This window comes from Apis florea, unplaced genomic scaffold (assembly GCF_048593485.1).
Source record: "Apis florea isolate Af1SG1 unplaced genomic scaffold, ASM4859348v1 contig_2350_pilon, whole genome shotgun sequence".
NCBI classification, from domain to species: domain Eukaryota; kingdom Metazoa; phylum Arthropoda; class Insecta; order Hymenoptera; family Apidae; genus Apis; species Apis florea.
In genome coordinates this window covers 4,778,081-4,804,828 of record NW_028256565.1, presented here as the reverse complement: position 1 = coordinate 4,804,828, position 26,748 = coordinate 4,778,081, and the positions used below count along the sequence as shown (strand labels likewise).

The 26,748-nt window shown below is 46.5% G+C and overlaps 1 protein-coding gene across 1 annotated transcript in view; it reads right to left on the bottom strand.

The window, feature by feature from the left end:
• The window catches only part of LOC100865274 (unc-112-related protein), a 35,767-nt gene that overhangs the window by 1,115 nt on the left and 7,904 nt on the right, over positions 1–26,748 (bottom strand). The window contains exons 2-7 of the mRNA XM_003696706.4: positions 3,595–3,828; positions 2,493–2,761; positions 1,747–2,166; positions 715–1,143; positions 349–561; positions 41–277 (exon numbers count right to left, since the gene is read on the bottom strand). Of these exons, the coding sequence (XP_003696754.2) occupies positions 41–277; positions 349–561; positions 715–1,143; positions 1,747–2,166; positions 2,493–2,761; positions 3,595–3,828 (1,802 nt within the window). The remainder of the gene's footprint in view (positions 1–40; positions 278–348; positions 562–714; positions 1,144–1,746; positions 2,167–2,492; positions 2,762–3,594; positions 3,829–26,748) is intronic.

The following is a 26,748-nucleotide window of genomic DNA, read 5'->3' as shown; positions in this document are numbered from 1 at the left end:
AAATTTCTTAACTGTTTATACACCAGATCGATCCACTTACCTTCATCGTGTTGTATCTCCAAGTTTTCAAGTGATCACCACTGTGCAGCTCCATTCGCATCAGCCTATTATTAGCAATACCCAACAGTTCGTCCTTGCTCTTCGCAGTGAATCTGACTACGAAAAGAGAGATCCCATACTCGGGAAGAGATTGCCAGGCTTTGATGTAATTCAATTTGGCCTCGATCAAAGGTAGATCCTTGACGTTGGCGTGTGCTTCTAAAATCCTTTGGACCAACTACGAGAAACGAAAGACGAATTTACGAACCGATGCGAAAAGGATCGTATAAATATATATATGAAACCTACCTTTCCTTTGAACTTCTTCACGAATCTAGGAGCAACATAATCCTCGGGCACGATATCAAGAGCGTTTGGATTGATCGCAGGTGCAGGGGCGGGCCTCTGCAATTGCAAGAAGGCAATGATACTGTTTACCTCGCTTTCGTAAGAAGCGTCCGCGAGGGAGCGACCCTTGGCTGCCAATCTACACGCTGCCATCCATTTGGCATATTGCTGTTCCTGTGCAACAGAGAAGCAGAGAATTTAATAATAATTTTCATCCGGTGACAGTAATCGATAATTAATTTCAACTAGTCGCCAGAGAAGAATTTAATTAAATTTCAATCGCGAGTGTTGGCGTTAGACGAGGGCGGGGCTAAATGATAGACTCACGTTGTCGCATCTGATCCACATCTCGGTCATGCCCTCGGCACTGGGCACCTCCAACCTGATTCCATAGCGACCTTGCGAGAGATGGACATCGGGCGTGACCTCGCATCCACGCAAATTGATCACGTGGGCAGGCGACTCGGTACCGTTCGTCTCCTCCCGGCTCTTGTACAGTCTCAACTGAAGGTCCCTGCACGTGACCCAATAGCGTTTAAACGCCTTCAAGGTGAAACGTTTGGGCTTCAAGAAACGCAGGTAGTCGCACAACTCGGGCACTTGAGTGATGTCGCTGGGCCCGTTACTGATGTTACTGCCCTCGAGGGTCACTTGGAGATCCGTCAAGGCTGCGTCAATGTCATCCTCGATCGGGGAGGCGGCGCCATTGCTGTCGTAACTCGGCTGCGGTACACTTGCCTGAAGATTCACTTGCACCTGCGACACGGAATACAAATGTGACCGACGCCCATCTTGCTTCTACTTGCTTGGGTTATAGGCTTCTTCTCTTTTTTTTTTTTTTATCCAATAACCGTGACGCGATTAATCGAGAAACCGTGTAGGCGGCCGTGTATCGGAAAAACGACGCGAATGTTTTCTCGATTCGATTTAAGGAAACGAGATTTGCATACGAGAAATAAACTGTGCGCGGAGGCGATTTACCGTAGAATGGGCGTAGAATGTCTTTAATTGGCCAAGTTCCGTGCCGATCGAGCTTGCTCCGTCGCAAGTTTACTTTCTATCGTCTTTTACTTTTACCCACGATAATCTTTCCTCAATTTTCAGTTCTCCCAAAGCTGCGAGCTCTCGTGTCATCGCCAACTATTTCCGTCCATCCATTCACCGAGACCAATTCTGGACGTATATATAGATCGAACCGGTCGGCGAGGGCCGGATGTTTGGATCGTGAAAACTTTAGCCGCGTAAACAGTGGCGCAGCTGGCCCATCCTAGCGTAACACCGCGCGAATCCCGCGCGACCGGGAAGGGTTAATCTGAACTGTTACATCTGAAAGCTGAGAGGTATGTGTATATAACATACCTGCAACGCAGCGAACATGAGCATCTCCTCCTCGGTGCAGTCGATCTCCTCGGCGAGCAGCTGCCATTTGGCCTGCTCGTAAATCATGTTGATCCTGACAGCGTCGGTTTTCGGGTTCAGGTCGTAGAACGAATAGAACTTGAACTTCAACCTGAGGGTGTCGAATTCGCGTATCCCTTGCTCCATGATCGACAAGGATGAATCGAGCCAGGCAACGTTCATTCTTGCGCGCTCCACAAGATTCTTAGGCCTGATCAACTTTGCCCTCACCTCTGGCGAGATCGTGGCAGGACTCTGGGCCAACGACTCGGACAGTCCACCGTTCAACACTTCCAAACTCATGGTACTGTTGTTCGCGTTGAAGGAGCCGGTGCTACCAAAACCTGACGAGTTGTTGTTCCTCTTCCAGGTACCGGTTTGCTGGAAGAAACGCAATCAAACAAGCTGGGGAAACGTGAGTCCACGCTGGAGTCGACACGTTGGGCAAGATTGTGCTCGTAACCGAGCAATAAATACACCGTAATGACCACCGCTGGTTGGAAAAACGAGCGAGAAGCAAATTAGTTTTCTGAACGATTCCGTAAGCGGTAATGATAGGCCAATATCGATAAATCATAGGCACGGCAATCAGGCCGGTCGGGGGATTATTTATTACCATAACAGGTCTCTCTCTAGATACTTTCGATCCTCTATCTTCCGATCGACGACGGTGTTGTTCAAATCCAGAGATTGGTCGTCGTACTCACCGAGACGGGCGAGCTGATCGGCGTGCTGTGATTTCTGTTGTTGGGTGTGACCGGCGCGCACATGAAAGGGCTGCTCTGATCCAGGCTACCCGTCGATCCCCTGGGACTTTGGCTCACCGGTATGAACGTGTTCGTGTCCGCTGGAACGTTCCAGTGCCCGTTCTTCTGGTTCTCGATCTTCTTCTTCGCCGGCAGATCTTTCAAATTGTATTTCAAATGATTCGGCTCGAGCGGTTTGCAGAACGATAACTCCTCCGGATGTCTGATACCTAAAATTTTCAGGATGGGAAGAATTTCGTTTTATACTCGTAGTTTCAATCTTCGATCGGTTAATCGACTCGTTCGAATATACCGTTTCGCTATATAATGCACGGTTTGATGAAATTTACATGCTTTTTTTTCTTTTCTTTTTTTTTTTTTTTTTTTTTACGGTAATTTGTTTGTTTCAAAGAAATAACTAAATGGTTGTTCGTTACCATGTCTATTTACAAGTATGACACGAGTCGGGCTATCGACGAGGTCATCTGTCCGCGACAGTATGGACAAAAAACAAGTAAGGAGACGTAATAACGGTTACATCAACGCAAATAAATTGACTCGACGTGTTTGAAATATCTATCTATCATTCTCTTTCTCTCTTATAACGTTTAATAATAAGTTGATTACATCACGAAAATCATTTATTAATTATCCTTTCCAGATCGCGCTACTCGACCAAAGAATATATTCTCAACCGGTATTTTTCCGAGTTACAAAAGCAAGTTACGGCGCGATACAATGCCTTCATTATCGCGGCGAACCACTTCCTTGATTAAAAAAGCTGGCCGTTAGAATAGCCGACGCTCGACTTGAGTTCGCACGAAGAGTCCCCGCTTGACCTTCGCGTGACTGGGAATTTAACAATTTTATTTCATTATCGGGACTAATTAACACCGTCGCGACAACATCTCGTGCGAACTAACCGCCTATAATCCCGATTCGCATTAACCGGCTCGAATCTTGGCTCGATTCAAAGTGAATCGGGTTCGTTTAACCTTATCCGATATTATTCGATCCGCATATATTACAACGAAAAATCTTTAAGGAGAAAAGATCGTCTCACCTAATTCCTTGCACAGATTAATCACTGCGTTGAACGTTTTCACAGAGAAGTCGACCTTGCAATCGAGGCAGCGCATATCGGGCAGTTGGACTCTCAGAGTTTTGTGCATCGGTGTGAAGTGCAGGAGGGCATCGGCAGCGACTCCGTACTGGTCCAGAGTGCTTCTCGTTCTCGTCAACCAGTGATTCCTGTCCGGCCACCATAACGCGTGATCCGACCAGTCCATGGCGATGTCTGCGAACGAAATGGAATCATATTGAAAATATCGTTCTTATCGGTCGAGGACGTGTCGATTCCACGGCGTTTACGAAGATGGACGCGGTTGATTGGCTTTGGAGAGGGGAGATTGTTTAATGCTTCTTAAAGGGAGGTAAGCCAACCGTCAATTTACCAATGAAGATCCAACGAGATGGCCGTCGTGGACGCGCGTGTTTATTGCCTTCATCGTCGGCCCCTTTGACCGTTTCGCGATTCCGGAAACAGAAAACATCCCTAATTCGTCGTTGAAGAGAAACGTATCAGGGGTTATTGTCCGGATGTGTCGGGGACTCGAAACGATGTGTAGGATGGAGCCAACTTGGCAACTTATCTCTCGAATTGATCTATCGAAATAGATGGCGCAAGAATCTATTCAGAGATTCGATCCGAATCGAAAGGAGAAATTGAAACGAATTTGTCCCGGTACGCCTTTATCCTTGTACCTCTTCGTCCAACAATGGTTGGTGGTGGTAAGGTGTTAGCCTTACAAGACGACTTTGTACATTCCACGCAATAACTCCATAGATTTAATTTCTCTTGCGGTTGCAAATGTACGACTTCCCAAGTCTCCGACCGCAAGTCTTAAACCCTCATCCTCGTCACGATACTTTGGCACGGTGGACAGTGTCTTTGTGTTTTTCTTTCCACCCGGGCCCCGTATCCGGGACATGTGCGTCAGAGTTTCATGACGCTTCCTATCCGGCCCTCGTTCGATGATTTACACACATACACATATATATCGGGCTTTACAACCACGTGGTCGAAGTCCTACCGCGCGTCCTGTTATCGCCATGTGGGAATAATGTAGAAAACGGTTATCGATTCATTTCTAAGATTCCACGTTTCGAATATTCTACGATTCTTTAATATACGATTACGCAACGCTTCCTCCCATTTTAAACTAATTGTAGAATTTGGACATTTGAATTCAGCTAGAAGATCGGCCGACTCGATTTCATTCCCGATCTTTCAACATTCTGAATCGGATAATTCGGATAACTCGATTGTTAAGAACGACAAGAAGCAAATAGTTCAATTGGAGATAAATCAATCGTTTCCAACCCTAGATTCCCGATCTTTCGTCGCGATACATCGGAATTTGGATGGGTCAATCGAGCGAGAAACAGATCGCCTCCAGTATTCCCAACCTCCTCCGAATTCACTCCCTCCCTTCGAATCGGAATGCTATTATTCCCCGCAATGTCGAAGAGCCCTCTAATTGCCGAGAGTCAAGGTATCCCCGTCACGATCCACTAATTACGAGCTCCCTCGAGTGTCCGTGGTAACTGTTGCGAAGATAAAATCTGACGGGGTGCGACATGAAAGGGGCCCGGAGGGGAGGTCTTGGCGCGTCTTGCTACGCTTCAAAAGACTTCCTCGCACGTTTGTTTCTACAAAAGTCCACGGCACAATTCGAGCACGCCTCTCGTCGAGTGGGCCGGCCTCCTCTTTTCTTTCCCTTCGATTCTTTCCCTCGCACAAGGAACGGCGTCGTCGAGAAACAGTAGTTACAACGGACCTTTGAGAATCGGGAACGCAAGGTTTTTCGCAAACATCTCACTCACGCGCTCGAGCGGCCGAAGATATTTGCACCCCCCTTTCGCGTCCATTCTTTCGCACGAGAGAAGAAAAAACAAAGAGAAGGAGAGAAGGAGACAAGGAGGCAGCGAGATAAAGAGAGGGAGAGAAAAAACAGCGAGTCAGGGACACAACCCCTTGTACACGGGAAGACGTCGACAAGGGTTGTCGGCTGGCTCAAGGGTTTCATCCCTCGCCGCCTCTCGAAACTCGGGACGGAAAACCGGTCCGTTTCTCGGGGAAACACGCAGGACAGATACATCGTGCACACGTGTCGCCGAGAAAAACAAATTTTCACAGCTGTCCCGCTCCGCGTCGATTTAACGACTCGAAATCCCGAAAATCCGACCGAACATCGTTTAAAGCGGCTATTACCACATGGTCGACGGGACGAAATCTCGACACGGACGGGGGGAGGAGGGTGGTCGTTCCATCGAGGGTGTGAATCGGATCCCGGTAGCAGCGCGTGCTTCTCAAATTCTTCGAGTGGGCGAGACCGTTCCATCCATTTTTCACGCCGTCTACTAGCATTTTTCTATGTGCGTGCTATAGAAAGTGATATAGGAAAGTTTCTTCGCATCGTTGAGAGAAGCAACCGCTCTTGCTGCGGCCTAGAACAATATATACCGATGTCAACCACCTTTCCTCAACTTGTCTACGAAAATAATTGAAAAATACATATGGTAGAGTATTTTTACGGAAAATCGATCTTGATCGAGATCATTTGGAATCGTTCCAAAGGGACGAGCGATTTCGTCGTCGGACTTCCCTCATCCAAGTCGAGAGTGTTTTCTATGCGCGAGAGGCGTCGCGAGGCGCGCGACGAATTCAAAGGACGTCGCGGGTGTACCGTTAACGGGATGATCTCTGTTGACCCATCGCAGTTTTCACGCGCCGTTACGTTGCAACGACGACGGCCACGGGTCGACGCGTGGTGGCGCCCGACCCAGGGGAGAACTGCGTGTGCAGCTGCGGTCTATAAATATTTCGCGAATTTTAGCACCCGCTCTCGTCGATCGAGGCAACATTTTTCGAGGGACTCTTCGCGATCTCTACTCGCGAAATGGCGCGCGAGGAGGCCCCATGTTGCAGAAAGAATGAGAGAGAACGACTTTGAAATCGCATTCCGACCGGCTCGTCGACTAGCAGCCATGTTACGACACGCTGGTTACAGCTACCTACGACGACGCGTTTAGTATGCATTGTCTTTCGTTACGAGTACCGCGAAGCGGAATCATTGCGGTCGGGTCGCGAGCACTTACGAGATATTAACCGACGCGTTGCCTCGATATAAAATATTCAATTAGATGGATGTTGCGCCGCGAATAATTCGAAAGTTCGTATGCGAATCGGTCATTTGTTGGATGGACCGTTCCTGAAGGGAAAAAATTACGAAATATTATATAGTTCGTTTACCTCTCGAGCCTTGAACCTCGATTCAGAATTAACCGCTTTATCACGCGTGTATAAACAATATTGGAAATGAGTGCTCGATTTATAAATTTTCCCGTGGAACAAGGGTCATTGTGATGGGTAAGGAGGAAATGAGAAACGGAAAAAAGAGAATGAACGACGCACGGGCTAATTTCTCGTCGTTATTGTTTTCTTGTGTTGGATCAACTGTTTCCTTCGCAATGAAACGGGCTTTCTTGTAAACTTTATGAAATGCCTCTTCCATTTATCGTTTTACGACACAATGATTGTGCGCGGCACGTTTGAACAATAGCGTAGTAGGTTAATCGCTCGCATTTGCGAGGACGACATTTAGAATAACGGACGGTAGACGTTACGCCTCGTGCAAGGAAGTTCAACCGTGAAAAGTGCAACGAACGATGCACTTGGCGGAATATCAAACTCAGGCTGAACTGTCATCGTTTAAAAAGCGGTCGAGTGTTGAACTTCCTTTCGTAAGCGGCGACGTTTCTCGAAAATGACGATCGATCGAGCGGAGTGGACAATGGGCGACAGAGGAAATAAGCAAGCTGGAATCGAAGGTGGAGAGGAAACCGTGGTGATTCGTCGACGAGAAAATGTTCTTTGCATAACAACGAGGGATCGATGTGTGTATGCGGTGTACCGCTAGGAGTGGCACCGTGACACACTAAAGAGAAAAACGACGTCTCTTCCAGGTCGCTTTGTTGCTCGTGCCAGTGACCGGAAACGCGCCGTACGAAAACATCTCTTCGAACAAGCGAATCCCATGCGGAGATCAACCTTCTTGAGAACATCGTGGCTCGCGGATCTAACAATTGCGTCGATGTTAAATTACACAAACTTTTTATTTCGCGTCCAACTGTTGATTGCAACATTCATTTCATCGCGATATGATTTTCTCGAAGGCGAGGATGAACGAATTTTTCTCGCAACGTGACTGAAAAACGAGTAAAGTGTTTTTGATAATGGAATTAGAAGCAGACTCGGTTCTCCTACCGTCTCGAGTCGATCTATTTCGGTAGGGCCACGTTTGGAGCGGCCGAGTAAATACAGCCGGGTGTAAATCGAGGAACCAACGTAGCGGAATGATTCCAATGAAAGGCGCGTGTTTCGCGCGTGAGATTCCATAGAAACGTACGTATCTTGGCAACGATTTACGGAACACTGTTGGAATCGAGTCCGTTTCGCGAATCTCAAGTTTCTACAAAAAATACGATAAAGTTTCGAGAAGAACGCGCCGAGCGGAATAAAGCGTTTCGTTCGAGGATGGATTTGAAAGGCAAAGGGAGCCGAGGCGAGGCTGAACAGGGCGTAAATCACGGCTGCGAAACGAGCGTTGATCAAGAATTCCGTAAAGCGGAGAAGTAATTTGAATAATTAGCCGCGGAATCGCATTGATATTGCACGCGGCACCGCTTCGTGGAACGCTCCTCGATCGTATCGATTGCGTTACTCCCTTCGAGAGAACGGCGAAATTGCTCCACTCCGGCCGAGCCACCGTCATTATAAGCCCGCTTCTCTCGGCCGAAAATTTATCACCGCCCTGGGCGACTTCTTTGCTGAAAAATTTGCGACCGTGTCGATCAAAAAACAACATGGATGAACTTTCAAGCACTCCTTCGAGTGCCGATAATTCGTCTCACTCACCATTTATAACCCCTTTCCCTCTGTAAGTTTATTCTTTCGTTTAATCTTGGAACTCTCCGTGTGTAAAGAGAATGGACAAATATTATAACTCGAGATGGTTATAAATTAGAGCAACTGAAGTTGTTTCGTTAGTGGGAGCTTTTCGAGGCAGTAAGTTTAATTCTTTGGAGGAAACAATCGAGGAAAGTATAACGAGGTAACTGGGTCGAGTATATATATATATATATGATTCTCTCGACATTCTCGAATACTTGGATCGAAACGATCGTTTTCGATTGAATTGCGCAAGTAGAAGCACGCATCGCGTTGCACACGACACCGTATGTATACAAGGCTCGTTATCGTATTCGTTATCAAACGTTCGTGTCTGTTCGTGTCACAAGCCTTCTCGAGCACAAGGTACAGTGTCAACAGCTGACCAAGCGATTCGTAGCGGGTCCCTGTATAACGAGGCCCGTAACGTAAACCTCGTTAAACGTTCTCCACGATCCCCGGACGATGGACAACAACTCTTCCATTCCTCTCTCCTTTCCACGGCGGCGCATAATTCTTTCAACGGCGCGTGGCATCATCGTTTTGTCGCGTAACGAAATGTTTTCTTTTAAAATACTCCAGCTCCTCGACCTAGGCAGGATTATATCTAGTATATACGCACACGTAAATATTAAAAAGCACAGGAACCACGTGCCACGACGTTTGTGTAAACGCAAACACGGAGTGGAGAGAGAGAGAGAGAGAGAGAGGAATCCGGAGCATGCACGCTTAATAAAGGGGCAAAACCAGTGGCGCACGTGGCTACACATAACACCCCTTTCCGCAGGAACAAACGATCCTCGGCGGAAGTCGCGATATAATATTATGATATAATAATGGAGGCACGAGAAGGAGCGGTGACAATGGCAACCCCTTCCCCAACCATCCGAGTTCCTGCGCGAAAAACCGAGGGGTTCCAGGGAACAGCCACGACCCTCTGTGGGTCCGCGATTGTGCAAAGAAATGTGGGCCATTGAGAGGGAAGAAAGAGAGGGTTAGAAGAACGCCAGCAATTCTGTCAACAGCAAGGACGAGCTCAGGGGTGGATTTAACGCGCGGTGTTTGGAAAGAAAAAAAAAATAATAAAAAGAATCCAGATACGTCTTCGAACGTCGCCGAATTTTTATTATATTATACGAAAGACGGTGTGTCGATATCGTGGCTTTGTACAATTTCACAGGATCACAGGATGAGTAGGAATATTTAGTCGACGATGGACTCGTTAACGACGAATTTTCTGATGCATCCGTGCCTGCATAAAATCATCGTGCAACCCCTCGCGGTTTTTCGCCGATCTCCTTCTCCCTTTAACTCTGTTTGAAGAGATGGAGCATTGTCGAGTTACCCTCGACAAACGAGGCACAAAGACGAAACTCGTGGAAACTCGCGTAGGGAGTCAGTCGAGTCAGAAGAAAGTCCTAGCTTGGTACCAACGCCCCTTTGATTTCTCGGTCGATTAAGCGTGGCGCCGCTTCTTCTCTCGAGACGAATGTTACGTAAAAATCAAAGCCACGACTACTTTTTTTTTTCTGGAAGAAATCTCCGCTACTTCTATCGATTCGATTGGCGAGAACCGCCCTCGTCTGCGATTCTATCCGTCCGAAAGTCGTCCCTCTAATCCTTCTATCCATTTGTTTAAAACCTGTTCCTCCGAATCAATTGAACATCGAGCATTAAATTTAAAAGTTCCGCTTTCTTTACACCGAAATTGATCTACCAGTCTCGTAGCATATAATGTCGTGACGAAGAGGAAACGAAATGGAAATGTAACGAAAGCGGAGTGGAACTTATCTCGGAGTGCCGTAACGTAAAAGTAAGAAACTGCATACAGGTAATTCCCGACACGAATTTATTTCCTTTCACGGTGCCCGCAATGCGGCACCGCGACGGTGTAAGAGATATGCAAATCGACCGGCCTCTACCTGTTGCGTTCTATTTAAACACTCCAGTTGTCCAGATAGTGTCCTCGCCTTCGATCCACTTTCACCCCCTTACCCGCAATAAGAATAATCGCCTTCGAAATAATTATCGGAATTACGCAACGGCGCATGAGCAGCAGCCGCAAGTGCAGTTGTCAAAGCTGAAATCTTTCGTCGTGGAGTTGGTTCGCTCGAGCTATTGCCGGCCCTTAATTGTTCTAAAATAAGCACTGACTCAGGCCGGGACGCGTTTAACCGAGTTTAATCCGTTTGTATGGTCCACGATCCAGAGCGCAACACCGATTCCGCTCGGTTCGAGCGAGAAATCGATCGAAGCTTCGATCTGCCATCGAGATTCGATGTATCTCTCTGATGATGATTTTTTCTGAACAGCCGTTTCCCTCGGCTGATCGCCCGACGATAATTAACCGTTACGCATTCAATGAACAATCCGGGGTCGTCGAACGATCGGCCGATCGTCTCACGCGGCTGAGAATGGAACAGTTAGATGATCCGTGAGAAGAAAACCGGTGGTGTAATAAAATGAACGTTTTAAACGCTCGTTAAACCGTTCTGGTGTTATCGCGTATGTCTTACCGTAACGAGTACGGTTCTTCCCCAAGCGGTGTAACGTCGTGCATTTTGCGCGGCAACAATGGAGGTTAATTCGTTCGTATGGCGCGGTTGACCTTTCTTTTACTAGGACGCATAGCGAAATTGTACCACGTGATTAGTCTTCGTAATTATTACGCAACCGGTTCGACAAATTAGGGAAACGAAGACAATGTAAAGATAACTGGCGCGGCACGCCAGTTTAATCGATCGAACTTTGATATTTCGTTACGAACATCACAGTTGGAATAATTGGTGGTCACGATGAAACGTGAAAATTATCGCATATTCGTCGATTGCGTGCCGGGGATGGTAAAGAGTCACATGGCGTCTCGGTCACGTGGCGTGCCAGTCATCTTTTCCACGGAAGACGAAAAGACGTCGCGTCTAAAATCAGGCCTCGAAATTCGAGTTAAGTGTAGCCGAGCTACACTTTAAATAACTCGAGCGATTACGCTTTATCTGACGGTTCTGGGGGGCGTGTGTACTCGTAATTACGCACGCAACGCGCGTACACGCGTAGATGCGTATCGTCTATCGCGTGTGTCCCCCTTTTCGATCCACTTTTGCCATCAACCGACTATCGGTGACCTCGTTGGAGTCATCGAATCTATGCTCTCTATTATTCTGTTCTACTCTGGAACGGGTCCAGCCAATTTCAGCGTTTCAAAATTCGTCATACGAAGGCCTAGAGATTTGCTTAGAGATTAAAAAAAAAAGGAAAGAAAGAAAAACGAAGATGCGTGTTATTTTACTCCGTTTCTATCGCAATGTTTGATAAAATGTATTATATAATTTATCAACTATATAATAATATTGATTATTCGAAAGAACAAGTTGCTCGGCGAATTGATAAAGCTATGTGAAAATTTGTTTTCATCAACAGAACTTAATTCTTCTGAATAATCTGTCACATTTTCAAATTTCAGAATCATTTTACACGCTTATACTACTTTTTTCACTTCGCGTATAAAGATACTCGACGAGGAGAGCAGAGAGGAAAACTTTCTTTCCTCTGAAGAAAATTCCTCGACGTATGCAACAGGTGCCCGGTTAAAAATGTCGCGCTGTCGTTGTGATCGATCGTCTGATATTTTATTCTCGGAAAGCGTTGAGCTCGAAGGAAGGGAAACGTAAGCGTAAACTCGACCATAAAAGGGTGGGCGTCTACGGGCATCGGATTGTCCACCGTTTTTAGAAACGCGCCGACGAAATCGTCCTATATGGACGTTCGATTCTGACCGAATAGAAAACGATAAACGTCTCGTACGAAAACGTGTTCGCCACCACGTCAAAACGCGTTTTCTCCGCCTCTCATCGTCCAAACTAGCAACTTGGTAGCACCAACGATGACGCTACCTGTATGGACTTCCTCCGAGCCAATGAATGAATATGTATGCTGAATTTAATTAACGAGTCAAGGCCGTCACTGTTTCCGTTACGCACGCTCCACGCTCCCTGCTTTCGAGTTTTCGTTCCACACTTTTCCCACACTTTTCCCTGTATAATGTTTTCCTCCTCCTCCCTCCTCTCCTTTGTGGATGATTTTGCAATTTTGTAACAGGAGGAAGAACCTGTTACGAAACAAACAATGCTATTAATTTTACGTGACGTTCTTTACGAGCGCGTGGTCCAGCTAGCATCTCATTAAAACGTTTTATCTTGTTATTAACCGCTACGAGCCGCCGCACCAAAAATGTGCTCGAGAAAGATCGTCAGCGGCCGCGTTTACGCCTCACGATTGTTTTGATTGGTATTTATTGAAAAAAAAATTGACGATAAAAAGAAAATATCGATGTTACGTTTCCAGAGAAAGATACTCGACGCGCGATAACTCCAAACTCGTATCGATACGCGGCATCTTATGCAGAGCGACTATAGTCACCCGTAATAGCGAAGGGGTTAAACGATTGGATCGCGAAAATATCGGTCGTCCAAGTTTATTCGATAGAGATATGTAAAAAAAAAAAAAAAATCGTGTTCCTCACGAAGCGATAAATAATTTCGAATTTTGTTTCGGGACAAGCGAATCGCAGGAAACGTTCGACCAGCTGTTCGACACAGATTGTGGCGGAATTCCATAAGTGTGGGTGGTTCCCGTCTTTGTTCGGGTCTTCTGATAGAATCGGGTCAGCACTCCCTTCGTTCGATATCTCGTATCTATCCGGAGAGATCGATAAGTACGAAAGTCTCGCAGGATGAGCAATCTCGATTCGATCTCTGTCGCTGTTCCATGCCGTTTCAACTCTCGAGACTAACAATTTGAACGTGCCTCGTTCGACAGATATGTACAGAATCGAAGATTTGCAATTTGAAGAATCCAGGCTTTTATTTTAACGAGGCTTCGAAAAAAATATATATATATATACATAAAAATGATAAAGGAAAGAGACAACGATTTGCGAGACTTATCGATTTCGTTGACCTTTTACGAGCAGATATACGTATATACGGGCGTGCCTAATGAGTTGAACCACTTTTTAACTGGAGGAATCCATACGGGCTAGACGGTCGTTGGAATTCAATCGACCAAATTAAATCGCGCTCTCTTCCAATCGTCTCTTTTCATCGAGCCTTCGATTTACGATCGCGTTTTTAAACGAAGGAATCGTTACATAAACGATTACATTCGATCAAACACGCGTCGACGAAATTTCTCCCAACTTCGATACTCGTCCATTCGCCATCTCTCTTATTTTTTCTTCCAACTCTTTCCGGCTCTTGTATTACCCGTAACGGTAAGCCGATTTACATTATTTGCGCACAATACGACTCGCTCCGCGATTTTCCACCTACGTTCCCATAAACGTGGCCGCTAACTCGGTAACAAAAGTGCGCTTCCTCGTCTCGTACGTACTAAACAGAATATATATATATATCTCGGATGGAATCGAAAGATGCGCGACTGCCCACGCAGAGAGAGAGAGAGAGAGAAAGGTCAAAGGAAGTCACGCCGAGATGAAAGTAACCAATCGTTATTATTAAGAACTATTTCGCTCGAATTTTTCCCTTTCATCGAATCGTATAGATAAAAACTTGATAATCCTCCCAAAGTAACAATCTCTCTCTCTCTCTCTGTTTCTCTATTTTTCTTTCTGCCAAATTGATCTCCCTCGCTCCATTACGAGCGCAAATAAAAGTTATAGCGTCGCGACAACGATCTCGCGAGTGACGCTGCACGCGCAATTACATAGACGAAGAAGGAGGGAGCGTGTTTGCGAGAGAGAGAGAGAGGACGAGGGAGAAAAAAAAGAGTAAGAGACACGGTGGAACTAAAGGAAGAGAGAGAAAAGAGAGAGAGGGAGCGCAATAAACGTCGGAACAACGACCCCGCGATGGCTGTCCCCGACCAGACGGATCGTTTCCTACGAAATATTAGCCAATCGTTTCCTTCCAAAAATCTTCCCCCGAGAACTAGGCTCGATCACTGGTTCCGAATCGGATGGGACAGAAGGCGAAGGTTATGGAGCGCACAATGGGCCATCACGGGTGGTGAATTGCAATGCCGGAGGTGTCGGCCGCGATCGATGGCCGATCGAAGAAAGGATCGAGGACGTGGAACTTCCGGCAGGATCGAAATAACTTCGTCCGGGGGCTCGAGCTTCGCTACGTGCGGCGCCTCGAAGCAATCTTGGAATTCTATAGTTGGCGTTCTATGGTAATTTTGACATTCGTCAGGTTAATTAAGCAAGGAAGCGTAATTATCTCTAAATTATCTATATTTGAAAGAATCGCTCGTTTCACGCTTCTTAATTCAGGAGAAGAGGTATTTCAAGGACTATAGAAGAATAGAAAATTAGCTCACGAATCGTTCTTACCTTTTTCCTAGAAAGGTATACATTTTTTGAAATACAATGATGTACACGAATTATATCGAAATATAAATAGAAATTCGCTAAACTCGAGTTATGGAAATCACCAGTGACGCGATCAAACGTTACGCTGTCATCCAAGATTCATTTGCAAGTGGAATCATCGGAAGAAACTCTATTCTCTATTAAATACGCTCGCGTCAGCTTTAAAAACTGAAACTCTCTCTCTCTCTCGAGAGAGAGAGAGAACGACCTTCGCGAAATCTGCGAACACTCCGCAGTTTATTCTACTCCCGCTCCGGAGCCATGGCGTCACACGATAATTTTGGTTTATGGCAACATCTCCGGTTCCTTATCCCCAAAAGAAACTGGGTCAAGCCAAGGTATTTATAGAGGCTTTGGAAAGGGGCTGCTTGTTGCAGAAAGAGCGGGAGAGGAGGTCGGCTGGAGAAAAACTATTATTGGAATCGTCCGCTTCCTTCATCCTTCCCTAATCCTAACCTGCACCTGAGATTAAAACACCCCTCATAATCGCGCCATTTCTATTCTATCCCCTTCTTCTCGCTTTTGATCGAGTCGACGAGGAGGATTCCTTGGATCGATTTCACCCATGGCCGAATCGTCCGTTGCGAATGCACGATTCGCCTCCCGCCGCTCCGTGAAAGGGAAAACGAGCGGAAAACGGCGACGGCGGAAGAATGGAGGGAGGAGGGGGAAGAATAGGGGAGGAGGGAAGGGAAGAGAGATTCCGCGATGGTTGAGAAGGTGGCGCGTGAGAGAAACAGGGAGGAGAGTCGCAATTAGTCGTTGCACGGGAAACGCACGCGGTAATGAGGCACGACCGGCTCGCACTTCCGGGACGTGGACGTTTCTACGGCCGCGAGAGAGGTTGTTCCTCTTTTTTTCGTTTCATTGTGCGCAACTTCCTCGCTTTCTCGAGGGAACCGGGGGAGAACGGTGGCACGATTGTTTCGTCGCCCCGGGCCATTGTGGACGAATCTGCTTTTTTGTCGTTGCACTCGGTCGCATCGGAAAGCGACGACTCGCTCTGATTATTCGACGATAATACCTCTTCGAAATCGTCGTTGCGTGAAAGGATGCCGCTTTAACTGTGCTAAATGACTTTTATCCCTCAATTTTATACCTGGCGAACGAGCAAAGAAAATTTCTTTTTCTACGATCTCTCTCTCTCTCCATATATATATATATATTGAAATGTGATCGAGGAATATGGCGAAGCCAGTCTCGATCGATACGGTTTTACACGATATTGCACAGCCGTTATTATTAATCATCCGCCACAAATTGTAAAATTTTATATCGCATACACGCTTGGATTCGACTCGAGAAATTTCAACGAGTAAGTACGAACGATTTCTTGTAAATCGAGGGAGCTAAGATGGCTAATTAAAACGTTCGCACTATCCTCAGAGTCTTGGAAGCTATCGTCTGGTCGGTTGATCGGGTGGCGCTTCCACGTTCATGAATGGATGCGCCAACGACTCTTGGATTGATATGCCTGCCGACGTTTCCGGTTCAAGATATCGCTATAATCGCGCACGAATGCGAATCTTGGTTTCTCGAATCGATCGAGGATCTTGCATTCGAGGAAACGAGTTTTCCGATTTTATGCATCGACTCGTAGAAATTTGATCGTGCGGCGATAATTAAAAGGATTATCGAAATATACGATCGAGGAAAGAAAAAAATTGTTCGGCCGTCGGATGACGTAATGCGGCCGAGCGGCCATGCAAACTGGCGCCACGGATTTGCATTTCGCAATGGCCAGTAAAATGCGTCCTCGTATCTTTAGGAGGCACATACACGCGGGCATATATATATATATCGTTTCGTCGAATCGAGTTGGTGAAACGTAAACGCGACGAAAATACTGCCGTGCTGACTGCTCGTAACAGCTTATTCCGTGGCTACGTGTAAAAGAATTCCGGATGAGCCGGAATTACCATTCTCGATATCGTCCAACGACATTTATCAAGCGCGATGTAATAATTTCGACAGAAGTATTTCTATCCATTACGTTAAATCGCAACCTACGTACAGATTTCAACAGATGGTTAACAAGTTTGAAAATAGTCAAACCCGCTTTAATCCCTGTTGATTCATTTGCTCGCGAGAGGCTGTCAAAAGCGTTCCCTTATTAATGTAAATTCAGCACTGTCCGTGATACTCGTCATAAATCGTGATGGTTAATTTCCAGAGGCCCAGTTTCTCGGGAAGCATCGAAAGAAAACGCGCGAAGAAATATATATATATAGTTTCCTCGATACATTAACTATTTCTGGTGATACATCTGGAGGGGAGGGGAGAGGAAAGAAGTCGGTTCTTGCGATCGAGCTCCCTCGGAGCAATTTATCTTCGCTACACCGTCGGCGGCTCGATCGTCGGCCGACAAAAGAGACGAGAAGAGAGCAAGCTCGATCGCGAAACCACACATTGGCCGCTTTTCTCCTCGACCTTGCGACCAACCAAGACGTAGACGTCTATAATTTTTTTTTTCCAACCGCGTCGCGTCCCTCGAAGGGGTGGCTCTGTACGCGAGGTCCCACACGAATATCGGAATAACGTGGGAGGAGCCGGCCGGATCGATCGGCGGGAAAAGCCTCGGCTCTGCTGGAGCGGGCGCTTTACTTTCGCGCCGAATGACCTTGGAGGAATAAAATTTTATGAAAGCTCTCGCTATCGCTGTAACAACCTCTCCCTCGAGCACTTCCCGACCGACGAGCTATCGCCTCGTAGAGACTTTACGCAAAATTTTACGAGCGTCTCGATCGAGCCGTGGTACAAGCTCGTGCGTGAAAGTCTCGAAGAATGGTTTTACGATAGGCGATCATACGTATTCCGCGAATAATCGTCGCGTGGAAAGGAGAAAAACAAAAAAGAAAAATGTCCCCGCGTGCCTCGCATAATCGAGCCGAGTTAAAATCTCTTCGACGCGTTCGAAGCAGATTGCCGCTTCCGTTTAAACGAGCATAAGCGTCGTTGAAGCGAAAGAAAGAGGAAGGCATCAGGCCTCGTATCACCGTCGTTCACATTGCTTCGCCAAGGATTCCGGTCGCCTTATCGTCGCTGCACATCCTTAACTCTCGCACATTCAGTCGAGTATCATCGACTTCCGCTGACGTCAGCTCTCCCCTTTCCCTGTAACACCGTTTCCGGTATAACGCACAGAGAACGAATCCGCTAACTACCGACTAACCGATCAACGACCACACACCGTACGAGTCATACCTTCTCCTCGCGAAGAAGGATTTTCCTCGAGGAGGGATTCTTTTTCCCGAACTAGTTAGATCGAAGTTTATTGCGGGAGATACAAAGGAAGATACGAAATGTACCCAAGTTAATATCCGAGATATAGACCGAGAGCGAGAACGTGTCTGGTCAAAGGTTCGACGTCCCGTGCTTGGCACGCTATCGCGAAGATAGAGGAAATTTTATTGGTCAAGATCCGCCTCTGTGCGCTTGTTGTACAGTTGGTATGGAAATGGTCTGCATACGTGGTTCTGAACGGATGTAACATGCTACCCAGCTTGGGTAAATGGTACACCTGTTTTGAACGCTACTTGTTACTCTCTCTCTCTCTGTCTCTGAAGAGTTATAAATATATTTAGATGGAAAGTGTAACGATAGATGAAAGAAAAGAAGGAAGGCAAAAGGAAAGAAAAAAGAAGGCGGTAGAGATAGCGGTCGTTGCTCGCCTCTTTCCGGAAGCCGCGTTAATTCTCGCGATTCCGTATTTTTCCTCGTACGGTCGTTGCATTCGCTCGATCGGGGGTCAGCTTTGGTCGCGCATCGATACATGGTGCAATTATACAATCTCGTTAGCATTCTTTCGCTCTGCTATCGCAATGAAAGGGATCCATTCATCGCGAGAGCCACGCGCTTCTTGCGATCGCTCCGCGTGTAGCGAACCGCGCTCGCCGTGTGTCACCGCCTTCGGACACAAGGTTTCACGCGCTTTGCCCCCCTCTCCCCCTCCCCCTCCGCGAAGGTTCATTAATTTCCCAAGCGTTTCGCGAGAGAAGAAGAAACATCAGGGATCAGGGTGAAAAAAGGGTGAAGAAAAAACTCGATTTTTAATCGCGTCGACCAAAAGCGTATTTACACGCTTTCACGTTGTGAAATACATTGTTTCGCGTGCATTTACACGTTGCCTGTACGAATAATCGGCGATGCAGGGATCGAGTTGACGCAGCGTGAATCTCGTTTCGAAGAGCTCGAGTTCGAGCTTTTCGTGTACGGTGTTCGATCGTGAGTAATTACCTCGATACTCGGACGGGTACGCGGCACGTACGCGCACTTACGACACGTACCATACTCCTTTAAATCTTTCGAGACGTTTATCTTTCCCTGTGCAGGCCGCTTCGAACGGCCTACGCGAGGACCCTGTAAATGATCCACAGCAAGGGGGAGGTCGGATCTCTCGGCTAGTTGTTATTCCAGCGACGTTGGTTGGATTTGCAATCCTCCATACGAGGGCGTCTATCCTTCGAGCGTGATCTCGAAGATCGCGTCACCTTGGGACCACGATAAGATCGGACGAAAGGAGGTGTGCGAACGCGCGCGTGAGAATGAGTTGAATGGGCATCGAGGGAGGGAAGGAGGGGTGTAGGGCTTCAATGGAGACATCGTCGAAGGGCGCACGCGGGGGGGAGCCACGCTCCGCGACTTGCGTGGGCAGATAAGGTATATAAAACGCGGTATAGATAGGCGTTATCGATGTTATCGATCGCGGTAAATCATAAAATAGGCGCCGACACACACTGGCCGTGCGCGATACGTTGACAGGACAACAAAATAACGAGCGATCGATATAGCAGGATATAGAGGAGGAGAGGGGGGATCACGTAGATCCTCGTAGATGGTCGAATCGATTTGCACGTGAAAAATTCTCGATTTTATCGGCGGTTGGAACGATCAGCAATGATGCAACGGCGTAGACATCGCCGCCGATCGACTGCAACTCGAGTCAACTTATCGGCTATTATTATACCCTCCTTGTCTTCGCTATGTATCATTGTCAGCCGTTAGCCTTTCATACGCCATTCAGGCTTCTTTTTTCCCTCCCCCCTCTTCTTTTTTTTCCATAAAAGAACGCTTAATTATCGTCCACTATAAATACACCAACCGCGTAACGCTGTTTCGATAATTTCATATAATAGGCTTTGTGTACGTGAGCCACGGCATGCTGGAAACGATATCCCGCGAATATCCCGCGCTATAAATAAATTAATAATAGACGATCCTAGACGACCGGTTCTCAAATTTTTCTCTCCGTCTATTTAATCGTACGATTACGCGTACGATTATGTATCGATCGAATCGTACGTAACACGCGCCGTATCGTATCTTTGTATCGTATCCGTTATCGATTCTTAGTCCTCTCCGACGAGGACGAGATAGAGACACCGGGAAGCCAATTTCGCCTCTAATCTATCACATAAACATGTGAAGCGGTACGCGTGACAAGAGTCGACATACTACACTGTTAAACACCATGAATGGACACGAAGGCGTTCGGGTGAATGGAAACCAAGTTTCGCCTACGCGTTCTTACAGACGGAGGACAGGTCCTGCGTGTATCTATACGCGGATACGTGGAGAGGCAGAATGTAGAGGCTGATCAAACGTGTATTCTTTTATGACATATCCTTCTTCGTCTCTTAATCAAGCGATCCGAAATTTGTGGATCGATTCTCGATCGACGAAGATTTTCTACAATATTTCTCATTAATTTTATCGCATGCTCCTCCATGTGAACAACAAGCCAGGCTAGGAAGAATTCAGGGAGATAAGAGCAAATTGTTCGCGATATACACAAAGCATAATATTGACACAAGGTGATAACGTTTCCAGAGATCGTTCGAAGACGTTAAAAAACCGGGCCCGTTATATTTTTCGCTCGCTTAAGATCGAATCGATTTATCGATACGCGAGGCCTATGAAAGGGGGACGTGTGCGCGGACGTATTTAGATAATCCGTGAGATGAATAAACAAGCGCCAAGGCGGAGAGGAAGGAGGTTTAATTGCCTATAATTCGTTTCTATAATTGAACGACAGTGGAGATATCAACCTATATCAACCATCGAATACTTCGAGAGGCATCGAATAATTTTTTTCGAGGGAGCGAAAAAAAGAAACAGAAGTTGACGGAGGAAGAAAGAAGCGAACCGATTCGAGGGTGCAACGACTTGGCGCGCATCGTATCAACGTCGAGATAAACGGCGAGATTGCGAGGGAAAAGGCGAGTGGAAGAAACAGAAAAGGTAAAATCAACGGCTTGTAATCCAGGTATGCACTCGGGCACGTTGCCAAGACATTGCTAGGAACGCGGTGCGCATCCACGACCGGTGGGCTCGATCGGCGCATATGAGTACACGAGTATGCACTCAGCGAAATTGCGAGAGAGCCCACCGCCAGAGAGAGAGAGAAAATTTCGACGTTGATGCTCTCGAAGCATGCCGAGCGACTGAATAAAAGAAGGCGGAATGCACAAAACTGCCTCTTTAAATGTGAGAATTACCGCTGGCTTTTAAAAAACCGCGCCACGGATCTTTTACACGAGCGGTATAAAATTTTTCGCGTGACAACGCTCCATCAGTTTTATCTCGATTAAAATGGAACGCGCTTACTTTTCCCACCGATAATTGTGCCACGGCCGAGACCTCGACGATCCAGTTGAGCCACGTGTTTCAAGGCTCGCCTGTATATTTTCGAGGAAAATAAATATTCCGTGGCATTCGCTGATATCTACTCTCCTCTCTCTCTCTCTCTCTTTGTCTTATCCAACGCGGATTTTGAAGACGCGTAACGGGTTGAACGTATCCTCTCCGCCCGTGTAAGGCGTACTGGAAGGCCGTCTCTCTTTGAAGGAATCTCGCGACCGGCCGTCCTATTCAAATCGTGTATACTCGAGATCGCTTTATGCCTGGCACAAAGTGCTCCCTTCTTGGCTACCGATTCTCCCGCACTGCATTACAGAATTTCATTACACCTTTTACTACATCGCGCTTGTCCACGTCGGATATTATCGGTGAATCAAGTTACGACCCTCTTCATAGATCTTCTTTCCTCTCATCTCGTGGAAAACATCGGCTGGCATTGTGAATTGCTACGAAAAGCATGGAATCAGAGTGAGATCTGAGCTCTCGCAATTTCTTAATTAGACTATGCTGTACTTTGACCTTTAATTTTCGAACAGCCTCGTTTGAGAGCCACTGAGACGAGAGATTAGTCCGTGTCGCGAGCCTTGTTCGTCGGACCCATCGGATATTTTCACGAGGAAAAGTGAACATCCGTTGCGCAACTTTCTAGATCTTCTTACGGAAGGAAATTCAACCGATCGGGTCAATTACTGCTTTGCCTCACGTACAGATCGCCGCTGGATTGATAAACTCTTTTCGAAGCACGATCAAAGGGGAAAGAAATTGAGATTGGAGCGAGCACGAGCGACTGATCGATGCGCGGCTAACACAGTGAGTCACGAGTGCCGAAAAAAGAGAACGTGCAATGACGAAATCCTAGGTGAAATCAACCCTTTCGTGTCTCGTTCTCGAAAAAAATCGAAAGTTGGTTCGGTTCCATTTATATAGAGAATGAAATTCTGTGAGTGTTAATTTAATATCGTTTTATTTCTTTTCAAAATTCTTTTCTTCCGCAACTTGACTTTCTTTCGCAAGTTTAATCCGTTATAGTTCACTCAACTTTGTTTAGTAACCGATTTATATAAGTACACATCGCAGTGATACAATTACATCTTTTTTGACACAAAATTTAATTCAAATTAAAAGTTATTCGCACCAGTATATGCTATACTCCGTCCAATGTGAATGTACAAAACGTATCGTCGTCTCTCGTAAATTTAAATCTTCTGTAGAAAATCTTCAAATCCCGCTTGAAGTCCATCGATCGATATATCGATACGTACAATATCCAACGAACGAATTTTGAAAGCTCGCGGATGGCTGGCGGTCGCGTGGATCCAAGGCGGACACAGACAGTGTCGAAAAGTTACGAAACGAAATGTGACGGGACGGCAGCCGGCACACTGACGTCACGGTCTATGTTTAAACTTGCGAGTCTGCACAGACGTGGAGGCCCGGTTTCGCGTGTGCGTCAGATCAGAAACGGATGCGATGCGTGCACCAGGCCGCCGCACCGTGTTCCTGCCGCACAATACACCATTGTCTCTTCCTCTTTCGCGCCCTGCGCCTTTCTCCGTCACCGGCCGCTTTTATTTCCCACCACGGTCAAGCTGCTTTCCGAGCGAAATAAAAGGACACCGTTTTTCGCATTCGAAGAAACGGGAGCGGTTCCGAAGTTCACGGCCAGATAACGCTGAGTATATACGATAAGTCTGCGGACGCGTGCGAGAACCTCTAAGAGAAATATTTTTATGCCGAATTTGTCCATATATATATATATATACAATAAACAGTTGGATATCAAATATACGATTAATTTTGCCAATTTTGATAAGAATAGGAATTACTCGAATCGTATATTGTTTCTCGCTCGTTCCAATTACGAGGAGGATCAAAGGACGTGGTAGGATGAGGATGAGGAGCAGGCTTAATGGTGGACGCAATTTGATAGAGGGAGGGCCGGAATAATGCGATTTCGCGGCAAAAGCCGTGACAAGCGTCAAAGACACGCGACGAACAGGGTGGAAAAGATGGAACCGCGTGCGTGTGAATCATCGTTCTTCCTGCCATTAATGGGATCCGGCCGGGCGCGTAATGTTCGATTCGGGATAATCGGTAGCGTTCGGTTGGACATCGACCGGTTCTCCTCGGATCCTGTCGGACCACCGGTGTCGAGGCAGCGAAATTAAGTTGGCATATCTCGGAGAGAGAGAGAGAGAGAGAGAGAGAGAGAGAGAGAGAGAGGAACGAAATTGAAATATCGTCTCGCACGAGCGAGCAATGCTTCGAATCGAAACAGACCGAGGAGTGTCGCAATGCACCGATCGAGGATATTCGATTCGCGATCTTTGCTGGGAGGAACGATATATTCGTGCGTATATTTAGCATAGAGCGGGGAGAAGAGGAAGTGGAGTGGACAAAGATATCCGTTCATATGGATTCGTTCCGTTGGCTCATCGAGTAAAACCGATCGACCGGATTGCACGTGACTTTCTAACCCTCTTCTTCTACGAGGATGCGTAGATCTCGATGAATCACGAGTCGCTTTAAAAGAAAAAAAAAAGAAACGTACAATGAATTTATTGAAATGAATTCCTTCCTGGGCGAAATATTGTAGCTCGTATCGTTGATTAACTCGATATTATTCAGAGATTATTATTAATTGGAATTTCTGAAATATTTCAAACATGTACGAGATGAAAAATTTTTTCAAAATTTCTCGCTTTCCTTGGAACCGAGGTGTAAAAGAGTGGACGTAGATACGGTCCTGGAGCGCACTGGTAAATACGCACGGTACGCGTTCGATATGTTTGGCCGGGTGTCAAATGTCGGTCGTAATGCGTGCGATGGAGAACGCATACGTTATAAACGACGATCGAGAGTCGCTTTTATACCCCGTCAGGATCGATATATGTTTCGCGTATTTCACTCGATGGCCAGGGAAAGACGGGTTGGACGAGGCCTCAATTAAATCACCGTTTATTGCCTCTACGGAGGCAATTCGTTTACGTGAATAAATTTTAAAACGAGACGTTTCCATTGATCGAGCGCAGCCTTCCAACGGATTTACGTAATCCTCGTTATTTCCACGTTAGAGGGACCGAGCCGATGGCCACCTTCCAAAACACGTAGACAAAGTCGAAATTCTCTCGGGAGATCCGTCCAAGAATCGCGCCCGCAATTCGCCGCAAACACTCCCATCCTCCATTGGCCGCTCCAATTTGCTCGCGGTCGCGACCCGAAAACCTAAACGACCACCTCTCTTCAAATATTGAAGAGAATTACGCAGGGATGTCGGCGGTTATTCCATTGGCCTCGCGCTCCCAATCAACTTTTCCACTCGGTCTCTCTCTCTCTCGTGCTCGTGCTCGCTGGTGTGCGTGTTTCCTTCGTGAATATTGCACGTGCCGCGTCCTTGCGCCAATCAACGGCCACTCGAGATTTCCGTTCACTCCTCGAATCGGCGGGATGGCCTCTCGCTCGTGTATCGTATTGTGTTGTTGCCAGTGAAATCATCGAGTTGCAACTCGGTGAACAAGTCGGAGAAAGCTCGCCTTATATAGCCCCGTATATAGGAAAGAGGCGCGCTCGAGGTTTCCTGCTGAAACGTCGAAAAGGCGGCTACCGCCCACGCATTGACATTTCACGTCTCCCCGACGTGAGGAACCTTCGAGACGAGGAAACGCATCGAGGATCCTCGGATAACGAACAGGGAGGGAATCATGAAAACGAGAGATAGACTGAATAAAAATGATTATTGTGTAACTTCTGAAAGGAAGATTTCTATTTGGAACAGATCGTAAAGCTGGTATAGCACGATGGATGAAGAGATTGGAAAGGGAAAAATGATTAAACGTGGAATATAAGAGGAAAATTATTTTAGAGAATGTACAACGTTCCTTTACTTCCGAGTCGAGAAGACTGCGTTCTCTTTCTTTAAAGGAACGTCAAAAATTTTACGAGAACGTGAAAGTAGTTCTTGGAACCCTTTCCGTCCGACAGTTAAAGAAAAAAAAAAAGGAGCGCGTCTAAGCGAAGTTCAGACCGAGTGGGGAAAAAAGTAGAGATAGTGGATCGGGACAACGTGTGCGCTAAGATTCCTCGTATCGAGACCCTTCGAAATCGGGTAGCTCGCCGTGCGATAACTTTCGGTGACAACATTTATTTTGTTACGTGCTTCGTTTATTCATCATTTCGATTCAAAGGGGCCGTGATTAAAAATTATTAACTTCGTTTTCTTAGCGCGCGTTTTCTGACTCTGTTTCGCGATCGGCTCGCTCGTCGAAGAAAATTAATCGCTGTTTTAATATTAATCATTCATGCTCGATTACGAATGAATTGTCATTTAAAACCATTGTAGCTTATTCAAGAATGGTGCACTCCGATTACGTCCATCGGAGCTCTTCTCGCTAATCGGTGCAGCGAGAAATCGTTTCTGCGAAGAGATCGGCCGACCTTTCTGATATAACTTAATAGTCGATAGAAGCCGGTATCGCAATAAAGTATTCGTCTCGTTTTTTTCTCTCTCTCTCTCTCTCTCTCTCTTTGAACGACCGGACGTAGCGCTCGTCCGATCTTCTTTGCTTTATTTTCGAGATATGATTCTCGAGGCGCCATCGAAAGGAAGCAGCCAGAGAAGAGGAAGACGCACGAAAGCCTATGCCGCTGGCATCGAGCAGATAAAATGAATGAAATACTCCCGTGTTTGTGGGCCAATCGTGAGCAGGCATAGAAAAGAATTTATAAAGGGAAATAATTTTAACGATTCTTCTGACGGAAATTCCCTGATGATCTCGCGAGTGGAAATATCGTTGGCAAAGAAAAGGAGGAGGAACGCGTTATAGCTCGTAGATATTTCGTGTTTGCCTCGCGTGCGTGACATCACGATCGCGTTGAGCCATCCGGGAGGACCGCTCTCTAAAATATTACCTTACCAATCTTCTATTAATAGAGGTGTGGTTTGTTTGATCTCGTCATCCTCGAGGACTGCATCTTACCGCCTTGGAGGAAATTTCCTTCCCTCGGTGTTCTCTTCTATGAGGAAAGGAACGACCTTGACCAGGTGTTCGAAGGCGTGTCTGAAGCAATCGTCTTAACGAGATAAAATGATGGCTTTGGCGATGAAATTCTGGGTGGAAATGTTGTTTGACACTCACTTTTTCGTAAAAGTGAGATTGCACGCGTGCAATATTTATCTT